The 13,229-nt window shown below is 39.4% G+C and overlaps 1 protein-coding gene across 1 annotated transcript in view; it reads right to left on the reverse strand.

The window, feature by feature from the left end:
* nrxn2 (neurexin 2) overlaps window positions 1-13,229 on the reverse strand; it is a 630,539-nt gene that overhangs the window by 318,051 nt on the left and 299,259 nt on the right. The window contains exon 14 of the mRNA XM_022752210.1: window positions 11,941-12,131. Within this exon, the coding sequence (XP_022607931.1) occupies window positions 11,941-12,131 (191 nt within the window). The remainder of the gene's footprint in view (window positions 1-11,940; window positions 12,132-13,229) is intronic.

A 13,229-nucleotide genomic window follows, 5' to 3' on the forward strand; every position in this document is an offset into this window, starting at 1 on the left:
ACACTGCAAGTCAGAACCAAAACCAAGACATGAATTCCAGAGGCTCTCTGTAGACCTCCATGATTAAATTGTAGTGAGGCAAAGATCAAGGGAAGGGTATAAAACCATTTCCAAAGCTGTGAGCGTTCATTGGGGAACAGTGGTCTCAATAATTGTGAAATGGAAGTGGTTTGGAACCACCACAAAGAACCCAATGGTCTCTCTGACAGAGCTTCAGAGGTCCTCAGCCCACTATGAGTTTAAAGGTCTCTGAGCGCATGAGAAAAAAGATTCTCTGCTCTGATGAGTCAAGAACTGAACTACAAACACAGTGTCTAGCAAACACCAGGCACTGCTCATCAGCAGACTAATATCATCCCTATTGTGAAGCATGGTGGTTCCAGCACCATGCTGTGGATGCCTTCTCAGTGGCAGGGGCAGAGAGACTAGTCAGAATTGAGGGAAGAATTAATGCAGCCAAATACAGAGAGGTCCTTGAAGAAAACCTGCTCAAGAGAGCACATGACCTGAGACTGGGGCAATGGAAATCATCTTTCAGCACAACAATGACCTGTAGCATCAATCCAAGATGAAGCGGGAGTGCTTTGAGACAAGTTTCTGACTGATCTTCAGTGGCCCAATAAGGGCCGGCCCAGACTTAAACCCCATACACCATCTGTGGGGAGACATGAAGAGGGCAATTCACAGATACCTCCCATCAAATCTGACAGGGCTTGAGAGGATCTGCTAAAAACATTGGGATACACTTCTCAAATCCAAGTGTAGATGTAAATGCAGCTCTAATTGCTGCGAAATGGGTACTGAATTATAAACTGAATGCTTTTGTCAATGAGATATTTCAGTATTTGATTTTGAATACATTTGCAAAAATGTCTAAAAACATGTTCTCACTATGTTATTATGGGTTATTGAGTAAACTGATGGTTTGAGTGTGCAAAAAGTGAAGGGGTCTGAATACTTTCTGAAGCCTCTGTATATAATTAGGGTGATTTATATCTAGGACTTGACATGACATTTGATGCTGCCGTATTTACTTATAAAAAACCTTCAGTTGACGACAAAAGTGAGTATAATTAAGAGACTTGTGTTTTTTGACACGTGTTCATCTGATAATGATGTAGGTTAAATAATTAGATGTCTACTTTTATATCTATGACAATGGTGATTCATTGTTGATCGATTAGTTAAGAAACGATGCTGCTGATTGAAAATAATTAATATGGAGGAAGATAAGAACGCTGATTATAGCACCATCACAAAATGTGCTGATTATGATTTAGATTATGACAAATTAATGGAACAGTGTGGATGAACTCAATATGGCTCCCAAACTGCTTGCACTGCCTTCACCCCTCCTAGAGCTTAGAGATGCCATGAAAGAGGCTGAAAACTGCTTGAGACATTTATACTATCTGACGTGAGGCGCTAATCCAGTTATGCTGCATGTGATTTGTTTAGTTATTATTATGCAAATAGATTCAGGCGCAGCTTTGGCAGACCTTGATTACTTTGCGTCCTCCCTCTCTGTCATTCACAGCCCTCCGCCAGGTGCAAACTGAAACAGTGTTAAAGATGAAAATGAATAAAGTACATGAGTTGTAATACGTGCTGTAAACAGGTACAGGCAGAAACTGATATTTCTCAGTTTTCTCTTCCCAACAACATCGGATTTCGACCGAAACCCAACTTCCACACTTTTTCTGCTCACTACGCTTTGAGCTAACTAGTCTCAAGGGAATGGAGGAAAACCTGTATCTTCCTGCATGAATCCAAAAATAATCCATTTAAATATTTTTCTTTATGAGAATAAGTCTTGACACTACTGATCTGTCTGATTAGTTGCAAGCTAGTGACACTTGTATCAAGATAGATCTTTGTAAAAGTACAAGGAGCCACATATTAGCCACCTGGGGAATCATTTAATTCAGAATATTAAAGTAGAAAAAGGTAACTTGTTTTTCTTTGTCTGCTTCTCTATGTTTGTGCATAGATCACGGGAATAAAAACACTTCATCTTGGGGAGTAAATGAAGTCTAGAAAAGCCACATTCAGGAAAGTGCTCTATGAGGGAATGTGATGGTCGCCGAGATCAATGAAGTAGACATGCCCTCAGCATACTTCTCTTTAAGCCTTCATATCTTTATCATAAAAGACATAGTGGAAGTGAAATAAGCTGTTGGAAACATGCTGTATCTTGTAGAGGAAATGGACTGTCTTTGCATTTAAGAGAATGACATTGAAGGTTTTTTCATGGAATTCAACACAGAGGTTTCAGGGAGCCACAAACCTAGTGGCCATTAAAGATGCATTCAGCCAGGATAGTTTCTACTCGGTGTAAACACTGCATATTCCTCTCCAAGTTGGATGTCTGCTTATTAAGACTTGAAGCATTTTAAGACCTGAAGCCCTTAAAGCCAACACTGTCTACTCCTCTGAAGATTATGAGGTCAAGAAAGAGCAGCTGCAGTATTTAGACCTTGAGATTCAAATTCTTTTCTGTGCTTTTTCCATGGCGGCTGAGGTAGAAATAAACAGGATTTCAATGTTCATTGCTGGACAATGAATTTCTTCAGTATGATCGCATCTCTGTCTTATCACTTCATAGATTTTCACCATCCTCTTGTTGCTGTTGCCCTAGAGATGCTAATTCTAAAGGATATTTCACTGACATGGCGTCATGGAAGAGGGCCACAATGAGAGGAAAAGGAAAGCATATAAATGTTTTCTTCTTGTAAAATGAAGGAAGAATGGAGAGGACCCTTGCATTATCGATTATTATGACATTCAATCTCCACACAATGTAATGGAACAACAGGAAAACCCACAGGATCAAACAATGTACTGTACGTATGTATATTGTCAGAGGATGACAAGATAATTTTTTAGGTTCCAAACCTTCACTTTGAATGAATGGAAAAATTACAGGGTACCCAAGAGGACAGGGCATGAACATGCACAGTGTACAATGGTACCTTCAAGGCCAAATGATGAGGAGATGAAAGAAGGCAGTGGAAACCATATATGCATTGTCAAGATTGAATAGAGCTTGTGCAGCAGCAGTTCCAAGGTTCTAAAGAGGTTAAAATCATGTCCATTGTATCCAACATCCTTTTTACCAAATACAATCTATACTACTATGCAAGACACTGAATTCCTATGCTGCTGCTCAGTGTATCAGGAGAAAAGTCCCCCTTTACAGAGAGGGGTAGCAGGTGAAAATGATCTATGTAGCATGATGTCATTAATATTATGATTATAAATAATATAGACCACCTCTAAAATAAGGCAGAGGAAGCTGTTAACAAAACAGGCTTTCAGGGTTGACAAGCACATGGGACTAGAAAACACTGGATTAGAAGATGGGAAACACCAGGGAAGAAGGATTGCAGCGTGTGTGGTCCCAAAAGCAAAAATTCAGGTGTGGGATTAGTTTCGAAAGCATCGATTGGGTGGAGAAGGTATCTGCCCAAAGATCCTATGTGAATCTGCGCCTAAATCATCTAAAGAATACAGGGTATCCAGTGTGTTAACATCATTGTTGGGGAGAAAGTTGCAACCAAAATTAAAACAGTTTTTTGAGATCTTGTTTATTAGTGATAGTAGTAATATCAGCAGCTGAACCAATGTGTTGCCGAGTTTATTGCCATCTTGACTTCCAGTTGATTTACATTTCAGCCCTGACCTTTGGTCATGTCAGTCAGCTAAAGAATGATATTGTAGATAGCCTACAGGTTGGCTAAATGAGTTTCCATCACAGGATGCCTTGGCTTACCCTTACTGACAGGCTGACAGGGTTAGGTGATGAGATATCCAGAAAGGGCTCAAAGCAAAGGATGTATGGATGTATGGATGGATTTTTGAGAGCCAGTCGTCAGTGTGTTTTCGATTCTATGGTTGCCTAATTTGGACACTAGTAAAGGTGGGGACTGTAGGTATGGCAACTATGTAAACCCTTTTTTCTGTCACAGAAATAAAGCACAGAAATGAAGCATTTTCTACATGAGTCTGGTTCTATATGTACATAGTACTTTGTTGAATTGCCTTTGACCAATGCACTTAACCTGCAGCTACTCCACTCAAGTTATTTACAGACTATAGACTCTTGTAATAGACAGGTCGCACACGAGTATATACAAGTCTAACTCTGCAATCACTAAAAAATTTGCATACATGTGGCTTAACTAAGAGGTTTCTGCTTAGTGCCACTTTGTTGTGCCTGTACAACAAACTATAGTACTCTGCTTTTTTAACCAAATAATGTACATTCTGTACATTTTATATGTACCAAACAAATAAGATGATTATTGTTCTCTCTTTGCTGTGTACTGAGACTAATTTGATTCACTTGTACAATATATTAACAGAATTGTCTCTACATTTACTTAAGTCATTTGTTACAAGACTAATTGTAGGATACCTTTACTTGAGTAAAGATCTTCCCACCTCCTGCTGCCTCTGCAGCTGTCAGCCTACTGGCAAAGATCTGGGAGGCACAGGTGTCAGCTTGTCAGCTGCCGTCTCTCTCAGGCGTTTAGCCGGCTCAAAGGGAGGTTTGGAAAAGAAATCCAATCTCTGCCCTTGTGATATTGTCTTCAACTGTCCACTCACCGAATTTGATCCCACTTGCTGGCAAATCAGGTCAACGCGTGCACACATGCACATCAAAAGTTCAAAAATGAAATATATGACATCTACATGAGGAGAGAGGTTAACCATTTCTGACAATGGCATTACTAGGCTATGAAAGCATATATTCTTTATGTTGTAAGAAAATATGAATAACAGACATTAAGTCTGATTCTTTATTTAAATTATATATATATATATATATATATAATATATATATATATATATTTCCTTTTTTTTTTTTTTTAACTAGAAAAGGGAACTGTTGATGGGGGGCTGTCAGACAACACACTCCTACTTCCAACATCTATGATTATTATTTGTCATATTAGTATTTGATGCAATAACTACACCTTTTTAATTTGTAACGCTTACATTAAGTGTCATGATAATCGCCCAAATTTTGCTCCTTTTGCAAAAACGTCTAACATGTTCAATGTTCAAAAATTCTGACAATGCTTTTAATTTTAAGGGATATGGCCAAAGTAAAGGGATTTCTAACAACAAATTCCTGCTCCATTGTGATAATTAACGTGCTGCTAGAAACTCTTTTAGTATACCAATAAACACTGGTCATCTTCCAGCCTTTCGTGTTTTTGTAACTGAAAAACTCCAGGAAGCATTTGACTACATGTTAATGTGTTTCCTCTGGGACAGCTTGTACTGTACTTTCTGAAAACTACAGCTTTATCACTTGAGGTGTGTTCAGTCTTCGTGGGGATAGGGGTGGGGTGGGTGGGGGGAGACAATGGTTAGAATTAGTGTTGTACCTGGTCTACTATGAGGTATGAAGAGGTTGGAGTATTGTGGCAGGATTAGCAACTAGCTTAGCTTGGTTTCTCAGACACTGATATTAACCGGAAAGCAGAAGAAAGAAAAGCTTTGGGGTGATCAAACAGCTAATCTCAATTTTACCGCTGGCATGAGCAGAGCTCATTAAAATGTGTGTACCTGTTTGTCTTTCTCTCCTCCTCTCTCTATCTTGCCAAACCTCTCCTCCATATTGTGTTTCAATTTGTTCTGCTTTTGTTGAAAAATGGAACATATTCAATGTCATCTCTTTACAATTCAACACAAGTCTGCCTCATTAGCAAGCGTCTTCAAAAGAAAGGGACAGGCACTGTCTGAATATGGTATGCCAAGTAATTCCTCCTCCCTGCATCTCCTCAACCTGAAAAACGCTTCATTAGATATTCTGCTGTAGTCGTTATTCCTCATTTCCCATCACTATATTTAATAATGGCATTAATATCTTTGACATTGTCGTGTTATTTGCACAGTAAAGCAGGTTGTTCCCTTGAGGGCAATGGGTGTTTGTGTTTACTCCCTTTTCCACATGACCAACACTTTACTTCAACTTCAGCTGTATAAGGGGCAGAAACAGAGCATAACTATAGCACCAGAGAGTCGCTAAAACATGATGCTATTGGTTCTATCTGCTTGACTTACTTTGATGATTTATTGCTCCAGTTTGAAGGATTTGCATTTAACTGTTGGGGTCTAGCACAGACAAATCACTGATTTCCAACACAAATAATTCTTACTAAAATGTTGAAATTGCTGAACTGAGATTTAAATTTGTAAGGGTAGTGTTGTTTTGTGACAGTGTTATCCATAGTGTTGCAGGACTAGAGACAGTCCTAAAACACAGAAATTAGTTAGCATTTTCGATCTTCCACTTCCTTTGTCTAGAAGTCAGGGGGTTTTTTGAATGTGTTTGTGGTTTGATGCCTGAAATAAGGTCTGTGATTAACACAAGCTCAAGACATTTTCAGGTTTTATTCTATGACTTAAAATACATCAGTGAATAGCCCAGTCATGATTTTTTAAAACTTTTACGCCTCTTAAAAAAGGCCGGTTGCTAATAAGTGTCTAAATGAGACTACAGAAGTTGTCGGGGATCACGCCGAACACAACAACCTATCTACTCACCAGTCCACCTTCACAGCCTCGTTACATTCAGCACTATACTGGTTATAGGATATAGCAAAGCACCAATATTCTCTTTGGCTTTAGTCAGAGAACATTCACTAATTAAAGGTAAGTGTCCTTGTCGCACTAATGGATTAATGATCAATATATCATTGCTGAATTAACTGTGATACCTTGACATAATTAGCATAAACAAATGGAAACAATTAGCCTCTGCCTACACCAAGTGGTATTACTGGTGTGAGTGTTCCCAAAAAGAAGACACATGATATAAACCTTATTGCTTCCTGCCACAAAGAGGATGCTGCTAATTGTCCCTGCTATCTTCCCCAGAGGAGGCTGCATGTCGTCTGTGTGATGGTCTTGTTTGTCTTTGGTAATTATAATGAAGCCTCAAAACGAACACGGTAATTACTAATGTTAAAATGCTGCAAGTCACACCTAGCAAGTTTAAAACATTTCACTGAAAAAATTAATTAATAAATATTTGTATTATACTGCACCTAAGAGCCAAAGCATTTCCCACCATTAATGTGAAAGAATGTAACCAATGGCCCATCAGATCCATGTGAAAAAACATTTAAAAACAGGCGAAGCAGCCATCATAACAACAGGCTCATTAATACTTTCCTGCAGAGGCTGAGGGGATGTGTTTGATGAAAGAAATTCCTGCTTCGCTTTTGAATATATTCTGGAATAATTAACAACATTTTTACTGGAGCTAAATATTCACATCCTAGGCAGTCGTAAGGCTCATTTTGTCTGATATCGTCTGTGATGAAATCAAAAGATTTTGCTCTGATAGTAGAAAGTAAAAACAAATTGACCTGAAAAAGCAGTCCTTATTTGATAATTCTTACACTAGTGTAATGTATATGGACCTACACCAATCACCTTTTCTTTCTTTTTTTTTTTCTCATAATTTTTTGGCCATTCTTATGCCTTTATTTGACAGGAAAGTGGAGACAGACAGGAAGTACGAGAGACAGGGATGCAGTAAAGGGTCCAACTGGCCGAGAGTCACACTGGGGACCTGCTGCTCAGGGCTCATTACACCCATATGGTATGCACCCTAACCACTCGGCCATCCATTTTAAATGTTGCAAGAAAATCAGGAGTTTCCCCATCATCTCAATCATTTGGTGTAAGGTGATTGTCCAAGCTGTCTTAAATCAATTTTTTTTTTTTATTTTCGTCTTGCTGTTCTGATACAATGTTTCATATTACCGTGAGTTTTTAGTCCTGGTTCATGCAAATAGTTACGCTTAATGATGTGAACACTGTCAACCTCACAATGCATGAGAGTGAGTTGTTTGGTGTAAATCTGGCATTAAACACATATGAGAGGCAATGGTAATTGGACACCAGGAAAAATAAATACAAAGTCAAAACATGGTCTTAGGGCCAAATCATGACAATGATAGTGTTGAGGTACAAACTTTATATAATAATAATAATAATGATGTAGAATTTCAAAGAGCAAAAACGTCTAGAAAAAACTTTTTTTTTTTGTCCTATAAATGTCCACTCAGAGCATGATGGTAAATAACCTCAAAGGAATCTAGTCATAGTCTTAGAAACAGTAACTCTGCAAGTTCCCCAGTCTTTACAACATTTTATAGTGTGAGAATTAAAACTCTGAAGTGGCCCACAGATTAAATTATTTTCAGCGTGGAAGATAGGAAGGGGGAAATTGAGTGAAAAATGACACATCTTTAGTTGTGAGAGGGTGTCAGTCTTTTCAAAGTCTTCTAGTATATGTTAGGCATTAGGCTGGAGTGTGAGCTGCTGGTCATATTGTGTGCAATACTTTCCATATCAAATGAGCAAAACACCTGCGTTCAACGTTTGGTACTGAAAAGTGATACCATGTTCCTCTTATCGTGATTAATTGTATTTTTCGCCTTCAGTGGTATTGCTAAAAGATTCTTCTGTATTATCATGTTCTACCATCATATTGTAAAGCTGCTCTGGCTTCTTTGATAAGGATCCTTTAAAACTATGTTGCACTGTAGAATCAACGAGGCTATTACAGGGAATGAATATGGTAATAACTGCTATCACTGTGTTCTGCAGGTTGTCAACGGGAATGACAGAGCTGTATTCCCCGTATGGTGTATGTTCAACATGTCTTCTTCCGAGACTCGCATTCACTATACAAAACTCAATTCACACAGTGCTATCCTTGGGGACTGTGTGTGTCGCTCCCTCACCACACTTTAGCTGAAAAAAGAGGGATGCCTTGAAGATTTTTTGCCTGTCCAAAAACAAAGAGAAGGAAGACAGAGAGCACAAAACCCATTTTCCCCATTTTCTCTGGGCAATTACACAGATAAAGCTCAGAGAATTGGGTTTTTTTTCTTTGAAATGCAGGAGAAATGGTGTTAAAACAGAGCAAAGAAATTGTGAGAAATGGCTTATTGTTGCTATTTCTTCTGTGTTTGATTTGCAAAGCCTTGTATGTAACTGTTTAAAAAGAAAAAAAAACGTGCACAGCATAGTCCATGTGTGTCTGTGTTTATGCAAAAATAAGGGGAGGGACTGCCAATCATGCTTGGTAGCATATATATATATATATTTATACTGTATATATCTGTGCGTGTGTGTGTTGTATTTGTCAAGAGTCCTCCTCCACCTACACACATGTTTAGCTCTGGTGCTTTGCTCTGGTGTTTATGGCACTACAGTGTTTGAGCTGTGTATGATATTTTGGCAAGGGAACTGTCACGGCACAACTACAGAGCAAGGCTTGAATGCCCAATTAGACGAGGGAATTGAGCATTGAGACATCTTCCCCCCACTAAAGTCCTATGAAACTAGATTTACAACTATTATTCTTCCCAGTAGCACCGAGCCGCCTCAACCTCAATCCCCTGCAGGCAAGGGTTGTTCAGATAAAGAAAAAGACCCCTGAAAATAAATAAGTTTCAAACACAGCGGCTCACAGATTAATAACACAGATGGGTGGGGGGGGGGGGGTTACTTCCCAGCCATGTATACTGTGTTGATTGGGCACTTAGAACGGCTGCCGTCTGTTTCATTTGTGAGACAAATCTTTCAATGGGGTGTCTGTAATTTTGAATATGCAAATGGAGCCATTGTCGCTGCGTGACTCTGGGGTGGGCAGCTGAGGGATGTTGTCGGTGCACGCTTGGTTGGTGGTGTTTTATAAGGAAGAGGTGCAATTGTCTATTAATCATTCAGGCTAAGTGAGAGAGCATTAACAAAAGTTGTGTTGCCTGGAGAACGCAGTTTTTCCCCAATTAAGCGAAGACAGATTATGTTTACATTTTCTAAACTATATATGACAGCTGAGGATGTGTATCCCTTCTGCTTGGGGGTTAGTTAAGACGCATTGCTGCCTTACTGCAAAGGACACAGTCCAACATGATTACAATCTGGTGGGAGAGTTTAAAGATGGGGTTGATGTGGGATGGCATGGTCCAGCACCTTCAGAAGAGCAGCACGCTTCCTTAAAACCCTCACTGACAGCCTCTTAATGATTCTCGTGTCTTATCTCCGAGTTGATTGACAGCAGTCTGTGCCACAGCCTAGACAGAAGCAATCAATCAAAGAGAAAAACCCTTCTAATTACAGACATCAGTTACTTCACTTTACTGTAGGAGATCAGCGGAGTAGATATACTACAAAGAGTGCACAGATGCACAGGAGACTAGTTTTATCTATCAATCACATGCGATGCATAATGACAACACATTATGCTGCAGCTCGATATACTGCAAAAGAAAAAAAAAAATTAAAAATGAATGCAAGCATTCATTATATCTAGTAATTACTGATTACTCTACACAGCAGTCGTGTAAAATGAGTACCAAGTAAAGTGACAAACAAAGTGACAATTACATTCCTACTCCTCAGCATATGTGACAATAGCATAATTGGCTGTGTGCATGATTCACCTTATTTGAATTTCACCAAAGGTTTGTGAGACCAGGCTGCTAATTACATGTCTCGCTGCTAAAAACACTGTGGCTAATTTTACACTATTCATTCCCTGCATCTCCAGCTTATGGAAGGGTGTTCTGTGTTCAGTAATTTGTGTCTGTAACCCAGCGTGAGGACACTGGCACAGTGCCATTCCTCTACATACTACCCTCTTACGAATATCCCTGCTAATTGCACCAAGCATATCCCAAAGGACAACACTGTAAAGAAAAAAAAAAAAAAAAAAAAAAGTTTAAGTCCATCAATAAATCATTGTCTTCCCCCAAAAAAAAAAAAAAAAGTCTAGGAGCACCTTTTGATCTTATGACTCCTCACAGTCGTCAGTAGGCCCCCTGGGGGGCCCTTCGTGACTTCACTAACCTCAGCCTCACCACCAGCTTCCTGGTGTCTTGCTGTATCTCTTTCTCTTTGACTCTCTACCTTTATTTCCATGCTGTCACTCTTTTCGCTTCACAGGCAGCCACTCCCAAGCATCAAAATAACACATGAGAGAACCCGACTTCTGAGGTCTAAAGCCTACAATTACCTGAGCTTCCAGCCCCAGTGGCCCAGGACCAGAGATCTATTCACACTTAAGTGCCTTGTAACCATGGCTATTATTTCAAGATGATTCACGAGGGCGAGGTATTTTAAAGTCAAAGAGGTAAAGGTGTCTCCATCAAAAGACAGTCATTGTACCGTGGGTAAAAGTGAAGTGTGCCAATGTGATTTTTTTTTTTTTCAGCTCGGTGGAAACAAGTGAGTGAGAGCAAAATAATATAAAAAAAGAACAAAGGAGGAAACTGAAGGATGAAGTGATCAGCTGTCTTCACCTTGGTCCACAATGCTGGATTTAGGTCATGTTGGGATACCAATTGGCTAAAGGACTGTACGCTGCTCCAGTAAAGCCAACATCTGCTGAAAGGGGGGGGTCATCTTTCAAGGTGAAGAGGATAGGCTGGCACAGATGCTGCCAGGCTTTTGTTAAATTTTATTTGACCCTCTGTCCACTCTTGTTTGGCAAGCACATTTACACTTGGCAGCATCATTTAGGTTTCTCTGTTTATCAAAACAATGTTGGATGCAAATTCCTGTAAACCTTGTTATTTCTGACGCAGTATCTGACATATGCACCAAGGTAAGATTGTGTAATTACAGCATAGCAAAGAGTATTATGTTTTAATATGACAATTGTGTTTTTATCAATTATCTAAGAATAAAAGGTTTTAAGATCTTTCTTAAGAAACATTCCACTTCTTCAGTGACTGAGAAAACCATTGGATGTAATGGATCTAATCTAAATGGAATTTGAGCTGGCATGTGTTCATGGCCCCTGTCCAATAACACTTAAGGGACAGACAGAAAGATGACACTGGAATGGTTATTTCCTCTGAGTGGTGATTTTGTGTGGAAGAGTGCTTGGCAACCTGCTCTTACCTTTGAGGTCCAGGTTGCGGGCTCCATTGGAGTGCTGAGTAACGGTGCGTGAGTCGATCTTGAGCGTATGTACGTTGTTGGCATCCCGGGATACCACCACGTTGTGCCACTGGTTGTCATTGAGCGGCTTGTCTGAGTTGCCCTTCATCAGCGACGGCCCGTTGCCCAGATCAAAGACGTAGTGGACGTAACTGTGAAGAAAGATTTCAGTGTAAGGAGTGTGTGAGAGTGTCTTGTGTATTATTACAACATAATCCAGTGGCTGTTCTTGAAAGGAAGAAAATCAAAATCATTGCGTGTCAGTCAGAGCAAATGGGGACAATTATGTTAGTACTGATTCGGCATCACATCATAATGTTTTCTTTCAGTGACTCACTGATGACAGGTCACAGTCAAAAGCACTCAACCTCCAATTGCCGTGATGAAGTGAGTGAAGATTGGATAACATTCTGCTCCCCTACTTTGTTTCTAATGTCTCTATCCTCTTCTCTGCCTAAGAATATATTTCTTAGGAACATAATATTAGCAGTTCATGTGGCTGCACATGAAGCCTGGGATTTACTCACTGGTTTGACATGTAAATATAGAAACCTGCTTTTTTGTCTACAAGCCCCTGTTTGCCCACAGGCAGCCGAGGTGGCACAGTTCCCTCCTTCACACAAATATGGCTCTCTTTTGTGTTTTGGGTTAAGGCTATTGTGGCTGTTTCATTCAAGGTATGTGTCTTTTTTTTTTCCTATCCCGATTCCAATTCCTTTATGTAGCCTCTTGTCTTTGTGTGGCAGAGGCAGCTCAGGCTTTTGTGTTGTAACAGTGCTGAATATAGAAGCACAAGAGGAAGACAGATACACAAACGAAAGCCTCTTTTTGATACTCTAATTATGAACAGTATTTAGGGTGATACATTCACAAGTAGGTTTTTTCAGGTTTGTGCAAGCTTTTTCAAGCCTTTATAGAAAATTCGACAAATACTTTGACGGTCAGAGAAATGCATTGAGCTCACAATTTTGCATTAATACATTAACAGTTATTAGATTGTTACATGAAGTTTTCAAGAAAAAGTAGACATGATTATCTGCTTTCTGTTTCTCAGCCAATAACAACCTGTGGTACATAGAGTTTTCAAATGAGTTTTTAAAGGTCCCGTATTGTATAAAGGTAGATGTCCATGTCTTTTTTGATTATAAAGCAGGTCTAGGTTTGACATTAATATTGTGAAAGTATCAAAGCATGCAATCCACAGATAGAAAGAATACAGTCCGTATTCAGAAACTGAGCTGTCAGTACTT

The sequence above is a fragment of the Seriola dumerili genome, unplaced genomic scaffold, assembly GCF_002260705.1.
Source record: "Seriola dumerili isolate Sdu_G_001 unplaced genomic scaffold, Sdu_1.0 BDQW01000167.1, whole genome shotgun sequence".
Classification (NCBI taxonomy): Eukaryota; Metazoa; Chordata; class Actinopteri; order Carangiformes; family Carangidae; genus Seriola; species Seriola dumerili.